At 46.1% G+C, this 22,209-nt stretch overlaps 1 protein-coding gene across 3 annotated transcripts in view; it reads right to left on the bottom strand.

The window, feature by feature from the left end:
• Nucleotides 1-1,426: 1,426 nt before the first annotated feature.
• Tspan5 (tetraspanin 5) overlaps nucleotides 1,427-22,209 on the bottom strand; it is a 165,253-nt gene continuing 144,470 nt past the window's right edge. For 2 of the 3 annotated variants that reach the window (XM_055628038.1, XM_055628037.1), the window contains 6 exons: nucleotides 14,449-14,595; nucleotides 11,511-11,681; nucleotides 9,414-9,539; nucleotides 7,496-7,543; nucleotides 7,220-7,336; nucleotides 1,427-3,424 (listed from right to left, as the gene is read on the bottom strand). In XM_055628038.1, coding sequence (XP_055484013.1) covers nucleotides 3,359-3,424; nucleotides 7,220-7,336; nucleotides 7,496-7,543; nucleotides 9,414-9,539; nucleotides 11,511-11,681; nucleotides 14,449-14,595 — 675 coding nt within the window. In that variant the 3' untranslated portion in view covers nucleotides 1,427-3,358. Of the gene's footprint in view, nucleotides 3,425-7,219; nucleotides 7,337-7,495; nucleotides 7,544-9,413; nucleotides 9,540-11,510; nucleotides 11,682-14,448; nucleotides 14,596-22,209 lie in introns of those variants that run through there. The other variant, XM_055628039.1, reaches the window with a different exon arrangement.

Below are 22,209 nucleotides of genomic sequence, written 5' to 3'. Positions count from 1 at the left end.
TGGCCAGTGTTTATGGAGAGGCTCCCAGTCCTTCCTCGGAGGTCTGCAGATTTCCCAAGGGAAGGAGTGAGTACCGATGCAGAAATGGCAAAGCTTGCTGGGGAGGGCCTGCCAGGTCCCTGGGCTCCGACCCTCATTGTTCAACCCACCGGCTTCCCAGGGCTCTTCTCCAAGAGAGCCGGAAACAGGCCGGGGAGAGCCAAACGCTGCAAAGTGATTCCATCCCTGCCCACACAAACACCAGCCCCGAGGGGCCGAACACTTTCCCAAAGAAGCCAAAGCTTGGACGGAGTCACCTCTGTGTCCTGGAGGGCAGTCAGCCTCGGACCTGGGGCAGGAAGGCAGCCCAAAGAAATGTCAAGGGGTATACCCTGGGGAAAGAAACGGGTTTTCAAGTACTCCCTGGCGAGAAAAAAGAAGTTCAGTTTTGTTTTGTTTTTTGTTACTGTTCATTTTATGAATAACACATTTTTTATATTACAGAAGCAATCTTCATGGGGACCAGTAAACAGCAGAAATATAAAAGAAACTTAGTCATCTTCCCCCAAAGTCTATGGTGTTCAGGAGGAAGAAACTTCTGCTAGCTATGAGCCTTGAAAACAAAGTATCCTTGCAGCTGGGACCAGAGTGCGGAGGGAATGACCAGACCCCATAGTACCAGATAATATGGGACATCAACAGGGCTTGGCCATCTTCAGCTGTGGACAGTGTCTTTAAAATCAAAATACTTGTGTCTTCTGTATCCAGGGCGGCGAGGCACAGCATTGCTCAAGTGTTGGGTCCCACTGCCCTGTCTGGCCTTAGAGTACTATAGGAAATGGGAGGTGTTGATTCCATTTGATCTGAAAAGTATTTTGCAGGAGTAATTCACAATAGAAGGAGACTTCATCTGGCCTTTTTCTAGTGGGTTACCACGATGGTGTCAAGAGACTACTTTCTTATAAGAACTGTATCTTTTGTCTGGGTCCACGGTATTTAAGATGTTCATAGAGCTTTTAAAAATATATACACAGTCCAGAGTGGCAGGGTCAAGGTTCCCAAGGTGTCTGTATGACAGAGAACACCTACCCACACGATGCTTTTTCTACACTTAGCAACCCGGAGACTCAGTCTCTCCAAGCACGAGTTTCCCCTTCCTTCCTGGACTGACCAGTGTCTCTCAGAATCAACGTGTGGTTTCACCAGCATCTTAGGAACTCAGCAGCACAAGTGGAGGCCCACTGGGACCTCCCTCCTCAGGGATTCTGGGGGTGATGGTGGTTGCTGGGATACGGGATTGAGACTGAAGTCCCAGGCACACTACACATGAGCGGCCCTCCTGGCCCAGGCCCTTCATGTTTTGTTTTGTTTTAAAACAATCTATTCCAGTGTGTTTTACATTAGCCAGCATCTGAGAAATATTCAGAAAAGAAGTCATGATGCCACGTAAGGTAGAACCAAGTTTATTAATGACAGCTTTTATTACAATCACTCTCGAGTGTAAAAAATAAAGGGTGATTAAAATTGAAAACTCACTCGGGCTTGTGTTTTGGCTTTCACTGGATGTGCCCACAGGGTGGGGGTCTTGCCTGGTTCTGCATCAACTGGCCAGAAGCAGTTCACTGGAGGATGAGGTAATAAAGAAGACAGAAGCGCCAATCCGAGAGCACGGGGGTCCGTGTTGGAGGACATTACAAACGGCGGCCGTGGGATGGGCAGGGGTGAAGCCACGCGACCTCACGTCCACGCATGGAATGACTATCTCTACCTACAGCGGACACAAACACAAACATGCAGAGCCCCGCGCACCGGACTGGAGAGATGAGACTTCAGACGAGGGCTTGGTTGTCGGCGCTCCAAGGAGACCGTGTTGGTCAGCCACAGCAGTGCGCATGCGGCAGAAACGAGAGCCCGTGCTCCACCTCCGCTCAGAACGCTGGCTGGCGGGATGCGGAGCTGCCATCAGCGAGGCGGTGGTCCTCCCAGTGACCCACAGACTAAACTCTGCTCCCCGTGAAAAGCAACATCCAAGGGATGTCACAAGCTGGGCCCAAATCCACCTTCCCGGTGGGCACGAGGCAGGAGAGGAGCCTGAAGGTGGCTTCCCACCTAGCGTCACAGAACCCCGGGCTGGGCCTCAGTGCAGCCCTTCAAGTATTTGTGCTTTGTCACCAACCCGAGGCCACCTCAGCGAGGACAGAGCTCTGGCCATGCACTATACTAGGCTTGTTTTTTATTTTTAATATATGACAAAACTAAAGTTGCAAAAAAAGAGAAAAAAAAAAACTCATTATATGCTTTTGACTGCTGTCAACCCTGCTTCGGAACTTTATATCATTCAATGAGGACAGGGAGCCGGGGCATATGAAGACATGGCCAGGACAACATGCCACAACCACCCAGGGCTGGGGACCAATGACACAAACACTGATGAACACTCTCAAGTGTTCCTTGGAGAAGAACATGGTGGATTCGGGGTCACAGCACATGCGGGTGAAGATCATACAAAAACTTACTATTTTAAGTTGACTAGGAAACCATTACAGAGGACTGTGTCATAGCCTTTGCCTTTGGGACACAGAAAAGAACCAAAGTAACAACCAATAAAAAAGAAAGCAAAACACAAAAACGCAGCCCAGAGTATTTCAGAATATCAGAAGAACCCAACCATGGGCTTGGTGAGGTGGGGTGAGGGGGTGCTTCATCAGTGCCTCCCATTAACCTCATTTTCTCCTTGGATGTCATTGCTAAAGCTCAGGCTGGCCACTCAAAGGAAACGTGGCTCACAACCTCCGCCACCAGATGGGCTGCAGCCAAATGCCCAGCTCTCTTAATGGGATAGGCAGGCCAGAGAGCATATGCCACAACTGGACCCATCCTGCCCGACTCAGAATCTGAACACAGAGGACAACTGTTTTCTTCTCTGGATGACAGTTGCCAACAGTTTCTAGAAATGTGCATTGAGAGACTCCAAGATACATGGCCCTGGGGGGTAAGGGATTAAGTTTTAGCCAAGATGTGGACAGCACTGTATTCTCCGTAAATTCAAGTACATGAAGTGCCCAACCCCCCCTTTTCCCTTCCTGTAGTATCCATCTGTTTGTCCATCCATTCACGGCCACGGTAGAGATCCATGGCACAGACTCGGTGACTTTCACAATGCTTTGTTTTGCTTTGTTTTTGTTTTTCTTTTTTTAAGAGTTCCATCTGTGAGCGGCACTTCCCAGCTTCACCCCCACAGAAAGTAAGTTCTCGGCAGCTCCGTGGGGTGGGACTGCAGGCCTGTGACCAGGTCTCTGCAGCCCACCATCAGCCAGCACATGGAAGGTCAGTCAGAGAGGGGGTCAGTCCAGTGTCGTGCAGCAGTGGTGGCAGGGTTCTACCAGCTAGCCCTGACAGCTTCAATGTCACTCACCAAATTCTGTGCCAGGCATATCCCAAAAATCTAAACAACAACAAAGAAAGAACAGAAACCAAGTCAGACAAGTGGAATTCAAACACTTCTGGCTTTTCCTTGGCCGCTGGGTCCTCCCCCCTCCCTGCCTGGTAATCTGATTCTTCACTTGATCTATCTGCAGGGGATGGCGATGTAGTTTGGTCCGGTAGAGGGTTCACCCCACATATACACAAAGCCCTGGGGTCCAGCCCCAGCACCACAGAAACCCAGCACTGGGGACATCAGAAGCCACACGGGGCTACATCACAAGGTTGAGGCCAGCCTGGGATACATGATGCCTGTCTCAAAAAACAAATCAAATCAAAACAAATAAACAAAAACCCCAACAGCTGAAAAGACAGCAGAGACAGAGAGAGAAAACAAAAAACTGTAATTTTAGCATCCCTTTAGCTCTTCAATACTAAATACAGAAGATGTTCATTGCTGTCAGGCTAACCTGGTACCAAGAGAAGCCATTTCCAACCCTCTCTTAAAGCCTAGCTAGCTCTCATCTACCTTCTCTCTCTGTCTCTGGATTTGCCTGATCTGGAGATTTTGTGAAAATGGCTTCAGATAACATATGGTGCCTGTGACTTCCTTCATATACCAAAATGTTCTCTGGTTCATCCACTGGTACAGAAACTGTTCAAATGTAAAAGCCCACACAATCTCATGGGTTTGAATATTCAGTCCCTACCTAGTGGCACTGTTTTAGGATGTAGGAGGACATTAGAGACCAAGTGTGTTGCTAGGGACAGCTGTCAAAGGAGTTCTCCGTCTCTTAGCTGTTGCCATGGCCTCTCTTGTCTTCCCCACCATGGGTGCCATCCCCTGAACCACAGGCCCAAACAAATCTCTCTCCATCTGCTCTGTGAGGTACTGATCACAGTGCTGTAAAACTTCATGACCCAACTACGAATTTTCCTTATTTACACAGCACAAATTAAAGAACTCCAGTGAACACTTTATACAACATAAAGAAAGTTGAGGCAGCCTCAGCATGCACGCATGCACGCCCTAGCCTCTGTGACCAAGGAGGTCACGTGTGCATAGATCACGTGGGAAAGGCAGGCTGAAGCTCAGCTGGGCCCCTACCTCAAACAGTTGGGTCACATGGCCACCTGTGCCTTCTATGGACCTCACCTGCTCTTTCAGGTAAGAAGCCTTAATGAAGTCACACGAGCAAGGGACATTCCTGCTGGTGACCAGCCTGTCCCGCTACAGTATTCAGTGCTGATCTACCCGCTGCCCTGCTGAGGTCAGGCTTGGGATGTTCTGAAGGGAGACTTCACCACCTCACGGGGTCTGCAACTTCATCAGGTCCTCGGCTTCTCCCCTCTTCTCCTGAGAGTAGTGAGCCCCATCAACAAGGTCACAGTGGGAGGCAGAGCTCCAGGCTGCCTGGGTGGGCCATGGTCTGAAGCAAGGATGCAGGCTGGGCTGAGGTGACCCAGAGGTTGGGATGGTGAGACCCCGGGTACTCCCAGGGCACCGTGAAGATGTGGCGAGGGGGAGGGCAATGATGATGATGATGATAAGGGACACTCTACACAAAAGCGGCCGAAGAACAAAACTGTGGTGACTCTTCCACGGAATGTCAGCCGGCCAGTCTGCTCCATTTGTTCTGTGGCGCTTTGCTTTTGAGAAGGGTCTTCCTGTACAGTCTGACTTGCCATCCTTCTGCCTCATCACCTTCCTCCTCCCTGGTGCTGAGACTGCAGGCATGCAGAGCACACCTAGTCAGTTCATTCCTTTTTGATGGCTGTGTACTAACCCAACCACTGGGACATACCACAGTCTTCAAGGTCCTTTGATGGAGTCTTCACTGTTCTCAGTTCTTGCTGCTGTGAACACGTGTGCGCAGATGTTTCGGTAAATGAACACGTGTGTGCAGATGTTTCGGTAAATGTCGTTTCTTCATTCCTTTTGCTTGCATTCGTGGGAAGTTGTGCGGTCATACAGTACAATTTTCCAAAGAGCTGAGCCGTTTCTGCTCTCTCCCTATATGCTCACGAACACTCACTGTCTTTTTCACTCAAAGCCATCCTAGTGTGTAAGCAATGGTTACCCCATTGCGGTTTTGATTTGCAGTTTTCTGATGATATACTGACATCTTTTCATATGCAATGGGCCATTCCTATCTTTGCTGGAGAAGTGTCTACTGAAATAGTTCATATTTAAACTGGCTCTCGCTAGGTAGCCCAGGCTGGCCTTTTTTCTTGTTTGGCATAAGCCCTCTTGAAATATATTCTAGGAATTAAAATACCTTTTAGGTAACTACTCACAAACATTTTCTGCGATTTTGTGAGTGACCTTAATGGCATCATTTTCAGTGCAGAAGTTTAATACTTTGATGACATGCCATAAGCTCTGTTTTATTTGGTGGTTTTATTTTTGGTGTCATGCTCTTTTAAGGAAACTGTCCAAGACAAAAAAAAAAAAAAAAAATCACCAATTTACACCACGTTTTCTTCTAGAGTTTCCCAGCTTCAGCTTTTATATTGAGAGTTTTGTTCATTTGGTTTATACCAAGACAGGCCTGACTGTGAAGGTTGAGTGCTCTTAGGTGACCACAGCTTCCATTACAGGCGCACAGCACACCGCATTTATATTTGGGCCTTTTAAGTTCATGTTTATAGATGTTAGGAGATAGTTGCCTAAACATCATTCTTTTCTAGATGGAAAATCAGTATTCCTGCACTATTTGTCAAAAAAAAAAAAAAAAAAAACAACTTTTAAAAGTATTTTAAATGTGTATAAGTGTTTCGCCTACAAGCATGGCTGTGTACACATTCATACAGTGTGTACGGAGGCCAGAAGGTGGCATTGGATCTCTGGGAATTATAGTTACAGTTGTTAGCTAGCATGTGGGGGCTGGGAATTGAACCCCAGTCCTCTGGAAGAAAAGCCAGTTCTGCTAACCATTGAGCCATTTTCCCCACCCCTGAAAAACCTTTTTTCATCCCCCATTGACTAGTTTTGATTCCCTTATCAAAAAAGAAAAAAAGCTTCTGTCGGGAATTTAATCTCAATGATCTGAAATGGCTATCCTTACAAGCGTACCTATCACCTCAAATCCTGCTACTCTGTGGTAGGTTTTAATTAGGAAACATGACTTCTTCATCCTCTGTTCCTTTTCAGTTTGTTTGACTACTCGTTTTTCCGTGCGAATTCAGGCCCAGCTCGTCCGTGACTGAATGAGGTGGGAACAGAGAGAGAGTGCACAGAGCCTCTGGATCAACATGAGCCGTGAGGCCACTTGAGACTGAGTTTTACAGTCTGTGAACACAGGATGACTTTCTAGTCACTTACGACTTCCTCAGGTTCCTTCAACTATGTGCGCATCTCTGACCCTCCACAGGGAGCGTCCCATCAGCAGGAGAAGTCACTTCCTGAGGCTGACTTCACCTGCACTTTGGCAAGCTGGTCCAGAGAGATGAAAGTCACAGCGCATACTTCTGTGATTCCACAGAGCCTTGACCTTGCTGCTGAGATCCACGCTGAGCAGCCATGTCTGCCCCAGCTGGCACAGTGCGCTCCTCTGAGCCCCTGGACACAATGCCAGCTCAAAGCCGGGGGCCTAATCGAGCTCTCCTCGGTGAAAAGGAGACAAGGCTTCCTAACGTGTTTCCTGATCTAGAAGCAGACCCTCAATAAACACAAACCTAATCGTTTCAGTCTGTTCCCCGGACCTCCGGAGTGTCTCAGAAGCTATGGGGTTGAGGAGGCATGGCAAAGATTTGGTCCTGGTGAGGTCTCCCTGGGCACCACTGTCTGAGCTACCACCGAGGACCCATATCTTACCTGTAGCAATGCAATGCCTATGAAAATACCAGCCACAATGGTTAAATTGTCCTGTAGCCACTTCTCAAACTGGGGCACGCAGCCTTTCGTGTAGATTACAATCTGTTGGTCCACTTCCTTTACAAGGGAAGAGAGCAAAGCGTCACAGATACAGCCTTGGGCATGTGCAAACACTCCAGAGCGGCACAGATACAGTGTTGGGCATGAGCAAATGCTCCTTAAAAAAAAAAAAAAAAAAAATCTGTGTGCTAAGCCTCAGGGGCAGGTTCCACTTACTGGCTTTTGCCTGGCATCATAGCCACACTGAGTGTTGATGACATCTTCCTGGGGAAGAAAGAAGGAGAAAAGTGAAACTCATTCTTGTTCAACAGAAAGCCCACCTAAGAACGAACAGGAGACCCTGTAGTGTCAGTGAGATAGATCACAGGACAGTAGCAGATATTATATTAATAACAATATTATTTAAGAAACATTATTATTAAATGCCATGCACTTATAAGAGCAGCTTAGGAAGTATGTAGTAAAAAATTCCCCACCTTAGAAATGAGGAAAGCTAAGACCCTAGCTGGCCCATTATGCTGGTGTGTGTGTGTGTGTGTGTGTGTGTGTGTGTGTGTGTGTGTGTGTGTGTTAAGATTCAAATAACTGCCAACCTCAGGAAGCCTCAAGGGCTTGGAAAACTGGAAACATAGACAAAAACCAAACTTAAAGGACAAAAATGACCATCTTTGTGCTCTTTGGCCATTTCTACTTTTTAAAAATAGTGCTAGAGGTTAGATCTAGGGTCTTATGCATGCCAAATATGTGCACGTCCCTTTTAATCTATAAAATTCTGTTGCTGAAAGTGTTTTCATTTTAATGAAAATGCATTATGTCACAAAGCAAAACAGTCCGGTTTAGCTGGCAGCCTGACATCGCCAGGGTCAGGTTGGAAATGCTGTGGGCCAACTATTTCCTCCCCTCTGAGGGTCAGAGGATCTCCTCAGCTTAAAGTTCACGGCATGAGACAGACCTACTGAGGGATCTGCAGTTGCCTAGTGACGCTCGGAGACTCTTCTCATTTTTCTCATGGACAGCTGATATAGGACAGAGATAGAGAACAGGGAGCATGCTGGCCAGTACGTGCCCAGGCGGAGTGGGTAGCATGGGCTCCATGCTGGGCATCCTGCTGCCCCTTGACCCACCTCAGAGGAGGCGGACAAGCTGGCTAGCAAGGAGTCACAGCCAGGCTGGCACAGTTCTTAGTGACATCCAGCCCAGGCTGGTGTGCTCTCCAGAAGGTTAGCAGCTCAACACCCTAAAACCCCAGACTCCTTGCAAGGCCTCCAACCTTGCAAGAGCGGGACCCTGTGGTGTTTGTTTCCACTCAGGCCTGTCCAGCAAGGGCAGCAGACACTCCTCACATGCGTCACACTAACTCCCAGTTCTGGCTTTTCGCTCCCAATACAGGTTCATTTTCTTCATTCTACAAACCAGGCACACAGTAATACGCAGTAAAAAGGAGCGGCTTGTGAACTGGTTCTTTTTAAAGTAAGACACAAATGGTGGCTGCTGTGGCCATCCTTATGCCACCTCCTGGGCCACTGCAGCTACCCAAGCAGCATTCCCAAGTTGTCACGTCTCACTCCCTCCTCTCCCTCCTAAGTCCTGGCCCAGATGTCAGATGAGAAGAAGGGGTTTACTAAACCCAAGCTCTGGCAGATAGATGGCTCACCCGTGAGCCCTACATTTTCGTAAAGGTGACAGAGGCAGGCTGTTTGAGTCTGGCACACTCTGTCACCTATCAGGACTGTGGTTTGGGGAAAGTCACTTGTACTCCATATTCCTTGTTTGTTTGTTTGTTTTTCAACCCAGAACAGGACTTCCCTTTCTGACACAACAGAGCTCAGAATGGGAACCAACACACCCTGGCTAAGTTCCAGTCATCTTGTCTTGACTGGGAAGATTGGCACACATTACCCTCCTCTAGGACCTACAACCAGGCATGTGCTTGTGACAAAGATCACTCTGCCACCACAGGCAGGGTGAGCACAGGGCCCACACCTGCTGGCAGAGAGCCGCCGCTCTATATTGATACAGTGTTCTGCCTGCATGTATGTCTGCGCACCAGAGGAGGGCGCCAAATCTCACTATAGATGGTTGTGAGCCACCATGCGAAGGACAGCCAGTGTCCAGCCTGAGCTGCTGCTCTTACCGCAGGGTCTTTAGTGCAGCAGGAGAAGGGCACACCGCATCGCTCTCGGCTTGCATTGGAATCTGTGCAATTGAAGTAAATATTTAGGTTCCAATCATCAGCTCCAAAAGCCCCACAGCACTGCCACTAGAGCAAACAGGAGAGAGTTAGAAAGGACACCCGGGCCGGGAGGTGACCAGCCCCCTGAGCTCCACCCACCCAGCCCCTGCCAGATCCAGCACCTCGTTTTATTTTCTAGGTGAAAATGAACCTAAACGTTCCTGTGAACCCTTCCGAACTTGGCCTGGTCACGTTCTAGGAGGGTTAAACCAGACCACTCTGGAAGGAAAGATAAAACACAAGCAACCGTGGTAGCGTAGAAGAATGAGGCAACCGCTGTTGTGCTTAGGGTTCTTAAAGCGTTTCATTGAGTGTAGCGGCATCCAATAAACACTTGACATTTCGATGGGGTCTGGTATGTGTGTGATCACTATAGAACCGTCATCTGTTCACAAGACAGTGAATATCAGGCCTGATGTTCAGTGGTACAGTGGCCGAGCATGGGTGAGGCCCTGGGTCCATTCCCTACAACCACACACGCACAAGAAAGAGTGAACAAAACTCACCTTTCTACCATAATCATAGAGGCTTCATTTTCACTATGCTATTTGTTCATATCTCACTATTTGTTTCTATGCTGCTTTTGTTTGTAAAGAACATACTTTTATGTTCAGTTCAGAGGATTTTAAATGGGGGACTGATTATGGCTATAATATAACCCCATCCACCACCTCCCTGTACTGGATTATCCTGGCTTCTTACGTTAAATAAAAACCAACCCTTGGCCATTTTAAGGCCTTCAGGACCAACAGCTCTGTGAAAATGCTTAACTGCAGAACAGAATCACATGAACCAGTGCTGCTGAGCAGAGCTGGCCTTGAACACATGTTCTTCAGGCTCGGCTCCTCCTCTGGACACCACAGGGTTCCCCCGCAAAGTCCCGTCAGCTATGTCATGCAAGCTAGTCAGGGAGAATACCTGGGAAGCAGTGAGCTTGCATCCACTATGAGCTAACGACACAGAAGTCAGCTGAGCAGGTGAAACAGGGCTCAGTTTCACACCCGAGGAGGCTTGCTCTACACAGCAGCTGCTCTGCAGCCCCTGAGTGAAACTAAGACCCCAGGGTCGTGCTGAGCACCCAGAGGACGGCTTTCCACCACGCCTGCTCAGCGCTGATGCAGCATGGCTTTCCTGACTCAGGATAAACCTGAGCCCAGCTCAACCCTTCCAACTCAAGGCAAGATCTTGGCTCACTGAGCTTCTGGGTGACCTCCGATCTTGCTCTAAATATTAACGCCATGGACACCACTGACCAAGTTCAGGGACCTGCTAATCTGTAGGCCAGTAATCTCTTGAGCCTAATATTAGGCCATGTGCACCACTAGACTGTCCCAATAACCATAGGTATTAGGCAGGAGCCCAGTTTTGTTCTCATTTCACTCTCGAGGAAAGAGTTCATGTTTCTGTTAGTCTAAGGTCAATGAGATGGTGTGTGTCTTGGCTCCTTGTCTGTGCCACTTGGCATTTCGCGTGACATGCCATCTGCCTGTTCTGTTTGCAGTACAGGAGCGGTCAGTCATGTTTAGACACCTGTGGCGCAGACAGGCTCTGCTTATCTTCCACCTGCTGGAAGCCTTCCGGCCTTACAAGGCTCTAAACCTTTCTGCACACAGGTAGTTGCTGGATAGGCACGCGTGAGAAACTTTATAAACAGATGTCATGTTGGTTATATTATTGTGAGCTATAGGGGAAGGAACGGGAAACTTCATATTTAATCAAATAAAACTTTAAACATATAGAAAGGGAACTTTCTTCAAAAGCTGACAAGGGGATGGCCGTGGTGAGCACCATTATTGCTTAAGAGTTGTGTCTTCCTTCATCTAATTTAACACAAGTTGAAACATCTCTGCATTGCAAGTGTAAGCCATGGAGTGAGGAAAGAACAGACAAGGAAACAAATGGAAATTAGGCAGGAAATGGGACATCTCCAGCTGGCAAAGACACACAAGGTATTATGGGAGTCACCCTCGTGAGAAGACGTCTCCCCTTGGAACTTACATATTCCTGGGTGAAGTCTATGAGGTTCTGTAGATCAATGTCATCCCTGTAAGCTCTGATGTTGTTGTTAATAAAGAAATACAGCTGGTCTTTGATCCAGTCTTTGAAAACAAATGCCAACACCCCAGCAGTGAGCTCCAGGAAGAAAATAATCCCCAGGAACACAGAAAACTAAGACAAAAGAAACATACAACAGGGAATGGTTACAAGGCTCTCAGATCACACAGAGTCAGTGGCTCCTCTCTGAAAAGGGCTATAATTACATTCAATTGGTACACATCTCCAAACTGGGGCCTTCTGTTTCTTATGGTTTGTTAATGGAATATTACACTTCAAGAAAGGACTCTTAAAATTAAAGATCGCTTCATAATCACATTTTAGAGTCTCTGGTGTTCCATTGGATAATTAACCAACAAAGCCCAAATCAAACATGAGTAATAGGAATTTCTCATCAAGACCCACATTAGGGCCTAATGAATTGCTCGTGATTAATGGACTGCCAGACGTATGAACAAGGTTCTGCCTGACCTCTAGGAAGCCAGACTTGAAACGTAGATTATTCCATGTTTTACCTGCCACTGGCTACCATGGCTTGATTCCACACTACATTATCCTGTTCTGGAGTCACTGTTTTTAGTTCTTCCCTGCACCTCCTATACAGTGTGAAATAGAGCTGTTCATCCTAAACAGGTCAGAGAGGAAGTGGGCCGGGGCGTGACGGTGGCATGAAAACAGTTTCCAATCCTGAAAAACGAAGCCCTGGGGAAGGACTTCCTTGGGAACGCTAGCTGCTCTGGTGTCTTGCCTGGGCAGCACCCTCAGGAAACACTTTAAATAACACCACAATGCAATCAAAAGGAGCCTTCTGGCTAAGGCAGATAACAAGGTGGGAGGCTGGAGAGCAAGAGGCCAGGGCTCTACTGCTCAGATTGCTGGGGAAATGTCCCTTCCACCCAGGTACTTCAAAGCGTCTCATCTTAGTCATCCTAACTGCAGGCTCCACCCCTGGACCATTTTCATACCTCCCCAGCCCCCCGCCCGTCTTCACCCTCTGCAAACTGTTTTGTGATCTTGAGGTGAAAATTTGGGGGACATGTTGTTGGGTGTGGCCACTCCCATGACATGGAGTGACACCTGCTTCTTTGTTGAGGGATTGTGAGGCAAGAGAGGCAGAAGGACCAAACCAGTGCCTGAAAAAGTCTAGGACGCCAAGTGAGGACATAAATTTTAAAGTTCTTAATTAGCAGTGGTAACAATTTCAAGTTAAGATTTCCTTAGGAAAGAAAAGAGAAAATTAGCATTTGTGCTCCCTGCCTTCCTGCCCTTCTAAAGGGGTACCACTCTGAGCATGGAGATATAGTCCTCACACCACAGAAAGAATAGAACCCAGACTCTCAAAAGTGTGCACGAAACAGCTGGCAGGCAGGCTAAGATTTCAGATGTCTGCTCTGACCTCCACTTTCCCGCTGTCCCAGTAAATTCTCTCGAGTAACATAACATGCATATAACATATTGAGTCCAATCTCAATCAATATCAAATATTTGGCAGAGACCTATCTATATTCCCGGCTTTGTGGGCTAACTTCTCCATTTCCAAAGGCGCAGAGAGTGACCTTGAGGCCATTTCCACCACATCTGAGGAAAAGGAAGCCCAGCTCCTCAGTGGACTGTGCCTGAGACCGATGACCTCCCCCCCCCCCCCGAATCCCAGGTCTTCTGTTGGCATGAGCCATGTGAAAAGATCTGGGCTACCAGCCTCCAAGGCTTTCAGGGAGTTGCCCTGAAATGGTTGCCCCAGTATGAAATGGGTTACCCTAGGACAGTGTGGCAGTCTCTTCTTGGAGATGCCCATGAGATGCTAGAGAGCTCTCCAGCAGACACTCTGGAGTAGAGAATCACACACTGTCACTGCTCACACGAGTTCTAGGCCAGGCTCTGGGTTTAAGCGAAAAAGACCCTGGAAGATGAGTCGGTGGGGCTGCGAACGGCTGTGATAATAGGGATATCAAGCAAACGAGTTCTCTGGAAATTCCCGTGTCCTCCCTCATCCCAGCAAGGCTAGTCCTTCTGATCCTTTCTCTGTTCTTGGAGAGGACAGTGAGGAATGCTGCTTTTTTTTTTTTTTTTTTTTTTTTCTCTTCACAGAAATCACTAGAACACCAGCCTCCACACACAAGGAGGCCAAATTCAGTTCGTACCAAGTACCTGGCAGAAACTGACACGCTCTGGGCCCTGTGGGCCTACGCTGCACTTTCCAAAGGGAGAGAAGGTGAGTTGAAGTTACCTCCGAAGGCATCAGTCAAGAAGGAAGCTGGGCTTATATTTCACAGGGCCATTTACCATTCTTATTTAAGATACAGATATGTAGCGCACGCCACTGTTGTGCTTGGAAAGGAGCAACAAAGGGAAGGCTTTCATTGTTCATTCTCTACTTTGCCCCACATACTTCCATACTTTCTGCTACAGTCCTTCCTCTGTAAGTACTGCAGTCACACAAACACTGAGGAGTAGCTAAAAAGTGCTGGTGGAAAAAAGGAGGACTTTCACATTTCCTGCACCGTCATGTTTGCTCAAACTGCGCAAGCCGGGGAGGCCATAGAAGCTGGGCCAGAACCTCGTTTCCCTAGACCGTTTTCTATACAGCTTTCTATTTATAATATTCACCACCCCCGCTCACACATACACCACACAGCCCTCTACACCTCACTCCTTCCTAACGCTACTTCAGGGATGGGAGTCAAGTCTACATGGCGAGTGTGGGTGGTATGGACACTGCCAAACGGGCATGTCCAGGCAGGGCCAGAGCGGGCAGGGCAGGACTGAAAAGCTCTCTTGAAGTAAAAATGTCCTGGGCTTTGCCTTTTTTGCCTCGGCCTCTGGTACGCTCACCAGCTCGCCTGCTAGATCTCAAGCTGAGAGCAGAGTCTGCCATACTTACGAACTTGAGAAGGAAGGTGTTTTCCCGGAGTGCTCCGATGCACCCTGCAAACCCGAGGATGAACATCACTCCTCCTACCACGAGGAAAAGCCAGACTGGGTCAAAGCCACCGAGGTCAGTGATGGACGAGATGTTGGAGAGGACACCCTAGGAGAGGAGAAGAGCACATGAGGGCTCCGGACACGACAGGGTGGCAGCAAGGGAGGGTTGGTTTACCTGCCTCTCCCCTCCCAAACAACTCCTTCAGCAGTCACCTGGCAATCTGGGATGACTGGTATTCCAGAGACCAAGGAAGGGAAGAGGAAGTGGGAAAAAGAACAGGAAAGAAAGGAAAAGGAAACTAAGTAGGGAAAGATAAAAGGAAAGGGAGGGAGGAAGAGAAACATTTCTTTGCAAGATCAACTGTATTTATATTTTTGGTAAAATGATAAATAGCAAGACAATAGTAATAGAAACACTTGTCAGACTCTGGACAGAGAAAATATAGATACCTTTGCTTCAGTGCCTTTAAATACATATGGTTTTGAGTAAAAAGTGGATATAATAACTACCATACCATCTTGAACAGAAAGGACTGTTACTTTAAGTTCCCCAGGGCCACTTGGAAGCCCTTGACATGTCTCCAGAAATATGAGAGGAACTAGGAGCTTGAAAATGAGCTTTGTAGGTTTGGTTATAAGTAGCCACAAGCTTCCCAGGGAAGAGAGCTTTCCCCAGAATCCACCCTCATGGGTGGCCTCATTAGGTTCAGGTCCCAAAGGTCCACTCCTGTGCTCCATGTCACTTGTTGGAGGCATTCCCTATACTTCAGAGGCTGAGATTAAACAACAGAAGTCACTCCCTTGCCTTTAGTGCCTTTATTCTTCTACCGCATAAGGAATCCAAAGTAATTTTATTTCTCCACAAGCAATACCCATTTAAAAGAACTCCTTTCTGAAGTGTGAAAACACATCAAAACCTGCCAAAAATTATGACACTGTTTCTCTAAAATGTAACGTACATACTTGGATTTGGTCTGTGGAGACCAGTGAAAGTGTTTTTGGAACTGAGAGTCTGAAATATCCAGAATCATCAATATTTTATTTTCCTATTAAAATTTTTTTGAACTCTCAAATCAAAATACCTCCAGACAATTGTGGCATGGTTTGCCATGCCATCTAAAATAGATCTTCAATATCTGTTTACACAGTCCTGCCACTGACCTGACGCAGGGCTGATGGATCTGTTTTGGATGAGGAAAATGTAAGCTGGAGCGGTTTGGTGATGGGCTGAAGGTCATGGGTTATTTTAGAACTAGAGCAGATGTCTATGTCAGCACTTCCTGATCACGCCCTTGCCTCCATGTGTTTCCCAGGCAGTGCCAATCAAACCGGAGTGTAGGAGTTGTAACTTTCAATCCACTTGAAAGTTGTTGAGACATTTGGGGAACAGCACGTTAGGGCTTCTGAGAAGTTTCTTTTTAGGAATGTCTACTTGAAGACAACAGAATGTGCTTGAAGAAAAGCTACACCACTAAACGATAAAGCTTTAACTTAGCAAAAATGGCAGAGGGCTTAAAAAGTCACAAGGGAAGGCCAGGCAGTTTCAAAGCACAGGAGGGAAAGGGTGTGTGCCCAGGACCTGGCATGGCAGCTGCGCCCTGCAGGGGGCTGCACAGGCCTATGGCTAGCTCCAGTTTTGTGTTTGTTTAGAACTTGTACATTTACCCCTGGGGGGTGGGGGAGGACCAGATTGAAAACACAGAAACACCAAAACAAATCTGCACTTACACAAATGATGTAGAGAAAAAAATGTTGCCGAGAAAAAAATGTTGCCAGAGAAGTCAACTAGAATGTAGCCAGGGGTGTTAAGGCCCAGGGCTGGAAGGAGGCCAGCCATTCAGTGTGCCACAGGTGTTAAAGTCCTCACAGTCTGTCGGTGCTAAGCAGGCTTTGAGTGCACATGTTGCAATCTGAAAAGTTCACTATTGGAGAAGTAGACTTGATTTGCTTGGTTTGAAAGACAAAGAAGCAGAGTTGCAGGGGAGAGAAAAACATGTTCTTTTTTTCTCACAGTTTTTTAATCAAATAATTTAAATTGATACATAGTAATCACACATGTTCCTTTGGAGGTACAGTGCAAAGTTTCAATCAGTGCCTATAGTGTGGGATGGTCAGATTGAAGTAACTACCATAATATCACCTGGATATCTGCCATTCCTTCTCAGCAGCTTTAAAGTTAGCAAGCATTTGCAGGAGACGGATCCAAGATGGTGGCGCCAAGTGCTCACTGTGTCTGATCAGTAGGGCAGCAGTGACTGCATAGTGACAAACAGACCAAACTGTGGGCCCCCAAACACCAATGTCCGTGTTTCCCATGTTTATCACTCTTACAGATGATAAACACATTCAGCAAAGTGGCTGGATACAAAACTAACTTTAAAAAAATCAGTAGCCTTCCTGTATACAGAAGACAAATGGACTGAGAAAGAAATTAGGGGAACTACACCCATCACAGTAGCCACAAAAACAAAAGTATCTTGGTGTAACTTTAACCAAGCAAGAGAAAGACTTGTATGATAAAAAAAAAAAAAAACTTCAAGTCTCTGAAGAAAGAAATTGAAGAAGGTATCAGAAGATGGAGCGATCTTCCATCTCATGGATCAGTAGGATTAACATGGTAAAATTGGCCATCCTACCAAAATCTATCTACAGATTCGGTGTAATTTCCATCAAAATACCAATACAATTCTTTACAAACCTTGAAAGAACAATTCTAAACGTCACTTGGAAAAACAGAAAACCCAGAATAGCTAAAAGCATTCCTGTACGATAAAAGAGCTTTAGGAGGTATCTCCATCCCTGATCTCAAGCTGTACTATAGAGCAACAGCAATAAAAACTGCATGGTACTGGCATAGAAACAGACTGGTAGATCAGTGAAATCGAATTGAAGACCCAGAAAGAAACCTACAAATCTACAGACTCTTGGTTTTTGACAAAGGAGCCAAAACCATATGTTGGAGGTTGGTCTGATATCTGTGAATGGCCCTCAAGATCTGATTACACCTATCCTTGTTTTGTAAGCCTGCCTAAGACATACCTGATTGGTTGATTAAATGGCCTATACTTGGGCAGGGCAGAATGGGGTAGGTGTGGCTAAGATTCCCGGGCTTTGGAGGACAGGAAAATCATGGGAGACAAACAGGAAGACAGAAGAAAGGAGGATGCCATAATGGATTAGTGTGGAGAAAAAACACACACAGGCCAAGAGGAAGGACTCCAAGAATGGAATGAAAATGCCCAGATGAAGACTACAAGCAAGTACCATGAGATTACCAATGAATGGTAGACCAGATGAGAAGGATTAAGATGGATGGCATTGGATGGGGGCTGAGAGATGAATGGTGAGGTTACTGGGCCAGCGTAGGTGAAATATCTGCCCATCCCAAGATAATTAAGGCAATTATAAAATCTAACAGGTGTCTGAGTCTTATTATTTGTGATACCAGGTTAAAAAGTACTGCCATGATAATCTTAGGGCTAATAATAAACATTATATAGCCCAACACATTTTTTTAATTTATTGCAACTATACAATGAAAAAAATAATAGCATCTTTAACAAATGGTGCAGGTCTAACTGGCTATCTACATGTAGAAAAATGAAAATAGATCCGTATTTATCACCCTGCATTAAACTAAAGTCCAACTAGATCAAAGATCTCAACATAAAACCAGACACACTAAATCTACTAGAAGAAAAAGTGGGTAAGAACCTTGAACTCACTGGCACAGGAGACAACTTCCTGAACAGAACAGCAGCTTAGGCTCTAACATTAATAAATGGGACCTCATGAAACGGAAAAGCTTCTGTAAAGCAAAAGATGCTGTCAACACAACAAAATGACAGCCTACAGACTGGGAAAAGATCTTCACCAACCCTACATCTGACAGAGGCCTAATATCCAAAATATATAAAGAACTCAAGAAATTAGACTCCAACAAACCAAATGATCCAATTAAAAAATGAAGTACAGGCTAAACAAAGAATTCTCAATAGAGGAATAGCAAATGGCAGAGAAACACTTAAAGAAATGTTCAACGTCCTTAGTCATCAGGGAGATGCAAATCAAAACAACCCTGAGATTTCACCTTAGACCCATCAGAATGGCTAAGATCAAAAACTCTTAACCACTGAGCCATCCTTCCAGCCCCTTAAGATCAAAAACTGAAATGACAACACATGCTAGTGAGGATGTAGAGAAAGGGGGGCACTCCTCATTGTTGGTGGGATTGCAAACTTGTACAACCATTTTGAAAATCAATCTGGCACTTTCTCAGAAAATTGGGAATAGTGCTACCTCAAGACACAGCTATATCCTGGGCATATACCTGAAAGATGCTCCACCATACAACAAGGACATTTGCTCAGCTATGTTCAAAGCAGCTTTATTCATAATAGTCAGAATCTGGAAACAACCTAGATGTCCTTCAACCAAAGAATGGATACAGAAATTGTGCTACATTTACACAATGGAATACTACTCAGCTATTAAAAGCAAGGAAATCATGAAATTTGCAGGCAAATGGGACTAGAAAAAAAAAAATCATCCTGCGTGAGGTAACCCAGAAGCAGAAAGACACTCATGGTATGTACTCACTTATAAGGGGATATTAGACATATAATACAGGATGACCATACTTCAATCCATAGACCTAAAGAAGCTAATAATAAAGAGGACCCTAGGGAGGATGCTTAATTCTCATTCAGAAGGGCAAACAGAATAGACACCAGAGGCGGCTAAAGAGAGGGAACAGGATGGGAGCCTACCATAGATGTCCTCTGAAAGACTCCATCCAGCAGGGGATGGAAGCAGATGCTGAGACTCACAACCTTGGGCAGAGTAGTAGGAAAGAGTTGGGGAACAGAAGGACTCGGAGGGGACAGTAGCTCCACAAGGAAACCAACAGAGACAACAAATCTGGGCTTGGTGGCCCTGCAGAGACTGATGCACCAACCAAGGAGCATGCATGGAGAGGACCTAGACTCCTTGCTCAGATGTAGCCCATAGGTGGCTCAGTCTCCAAGTGGGTCACCTAGTAAGTGAGCAGGGGCTGCCTCTTTCATGAACTCTTGTGGCCTGCTTTTTGATCCCTCTCCCTCGGGGGGCAGCCTTGCCAGGCCACAGAGGAAGAGCATCAAGGTAGCCCTAATGAGACTTGATAGGCTAGGGTCAGAGAATAGGGAAATAGGGAAGGGAGATAGGCGGGAAGAGGGAGGGAGGGAGGGACCAGGAAGAGACGATGGAGGGAGTTACAATCCGGATGTAAAGTGAATAATTTATAATTTTTTTAAATAAAAAAAAAAAAACATTTTCAGTGTCTGTATCCGTGTATATGTGCACTGTGCCACCATAGACAACTATGGGTGTTACAGTCCTCAAGTGCCATCCTCTTGGTTTATTTTTACATTTTATTTATCTTTTTGAGACAGGGTTTCTCACTGGAGCTTGGGACTCGCTAATTAGCCTAGCTTGTCTGGGCAAGAGGCCCCAGGATTCCGTTTGTCTCTGCCTCCCCAGCCGTGAACTACAAACAGGAGCCACCACAACCTGCTTTTTAAATGGATGCTGAGGACGCAATGCTGAGGTCCTCACACTCATCCACCAAGCATCCTACTGACTAAGCTCTCTTCCCAGCCCCATTAGTTTTTTTTTCTTTTTTAATTGTATTTGGTTACATAAGGCAAGTATGTAACTATACAGTATCCCTTGAACAGAATTCCTGCCCCCAATCATGCTACCCTCTTCTTTCTGGCTCTCCACCATCCCTCTAGCCCTAGACACTTTTCATGGTTAATCTCCCCTCATCTGTACACACATGATTTTATGTAAATATAATGTCTGGTATCTATAAGTGAGAGAAGTCACTGGAATTTGTCATCCTGAGGACAACTTCACTTGCTTATCATGATGATCTCCACCATTCATTTCCTGAAAACGACTTCATTCTTCTTCACCGCCGAAAGCAAGCCATTGTGTGTACACGCCGCATTTTGTTCATTCGTTTCTACGCTGGTGGACGCTTGGCTCCACAACTTAGTTATGGAGTGTGACAAACACTGACGTGCAAGTGTCTCTGTCTGTGGTGGTTGGGGTCCTCCAGCAGCACACAGCTGGGTCATATGGTGGGTCTACTTCTTTTCTGTCTTTTGAGGAAACTCTACATTGATTTCCATAGTTCACATCTCACCCGTGGTGCATTTGGGTTCTCTTTTGTTCGTATCCAAACCGCTGTCTGATGCTGCTATTGTGACTGGGGTGACATGGGATCTCAGTGCAGTTGTTATCTGCATTTCTCTGCTGGCCAGTTGAACAGGTCTGAATGTTTATTAGCCCTCTGCATTTCCTCTTTTGATAGCAGTCTACTCAATAGCCCACATATTGTTTGGTTCATTTGGCTTTTTTTTTTTTAATTTCTTTGTATATTCTAGATATTAATCCTCTGTCTTCACTCTGCTTCTTTCACTCTGTTTCCTTCGCTGTGCAGAAGTATTTTCACTTCCTGAAATCCCAACTGTCAACTGCTTTCTGAGTCTAATTCAGAAAGTCCTTGCTGATGCCAATATATGTATTTTTCAAGATTTTTAAATTTAAATGTGTGTATGTGAACACCTGTGTGCAGGTGTCTGAGGAGGCCAGAAGAGCTGTCAGAGGCCCCTGAGCTGGGGTTACATGTGAGCTGCCAAATGTGGGTGCTGGGCGCTAAGCTACATCCTCTGGAAGATCAGCAAGCTCTCGTCACAGGCAAGCCACCTCTCTCGCCCCTGCGCCAACACCTAGAAATGTCTTCCCGAATGGTTTCAGAGTTTTGGGGGCTTACGCTAAGGTCTTGGATCCATCTGGAGTTGACTTTTGCCTCATTCTTCCACATGTGAAGATCCAGTTTTCCCACCATCATTTGTTAAAAACAAAAACAAAAAAGAATCCAACTCTTTTTCTCCATTGTAGATTACCAAAATCTTGTCGCATTTCAGGCAGCTGCAGTTGCATGCGTTCGCCCCTAAGTCCTCTACTCTCTTTGACCTAGGTGTCGATTTTCGTGCCAGCGCCACGCCGTTTTGTTACTTCAGCTCTGAAGTCCCCAAAAGAAGCTATGAACCAACTTGAAATCATTCCTTTCTGCTTAGGATTGCTTTGTCTGTCTGGGGTCTCTTGTGCTTCCATATGAATGAATTTAAAATTTTTCTCCTCTTTCTGTGAAATAACGACGTTGGGATGATTTTGACAGGTATTGAATTGAATTTGTAGACTGCTTCCAGTAGCGAGTCATTTTCACAATATTAAATTTTCCAATCCGTGAGCACGGGAGGCCTTTTCAACCTCCTTCAGGGCTAGAGAGTTTCCGTCATAGAGGTCTTTCACTGCCTTGTTAGGTTTATTCCAAGGTGCTTCTCTCCCAGATTGTGAATGGGGCTGTTTCCATGTTTACTTTCTCAGTATGTTTGTTATTGGTACAGAGGAGGCCTACCAATTTTGTATGTGAATTTATTTATTTATTTTTGTGTTCCGTTGCTTTAATAAAAGTGATTATCAGCTCTGAGTGTCCTGGCGGAGTTCTCAGTCTCTCATGCAAGAGAACAGCAGCTGCAGATAAGGAAACTGATTTCCTGTTTGTATCTCTTTTATTTCCCTATCTCAGAGCTCTAGCTAAGACTTCCAAGTATTGTAATCAGAGTGAGAAAAGTATTTCGGGGAGGGGAGTCGGAGGAGATGGCTCAGT

This window comes from Psammomys obesus, unplaced genomic scaffold (genome assembly GCF_907164565.1).
Source record: "Psammomys obesus unplaced genomic scaffold, mPsaObe1.curated_primary_1811, whole genome shotgun sequence".
Classification (NCBI taxonomy): Eukaryota; Metazoa; Chordata; class Mammalia; order Rodentia; family Muridae; genus Psammomys; species Psammomys obesus.
This window is presented reverse-complemented; position numbering and strand designations above follow the sequence as displayed.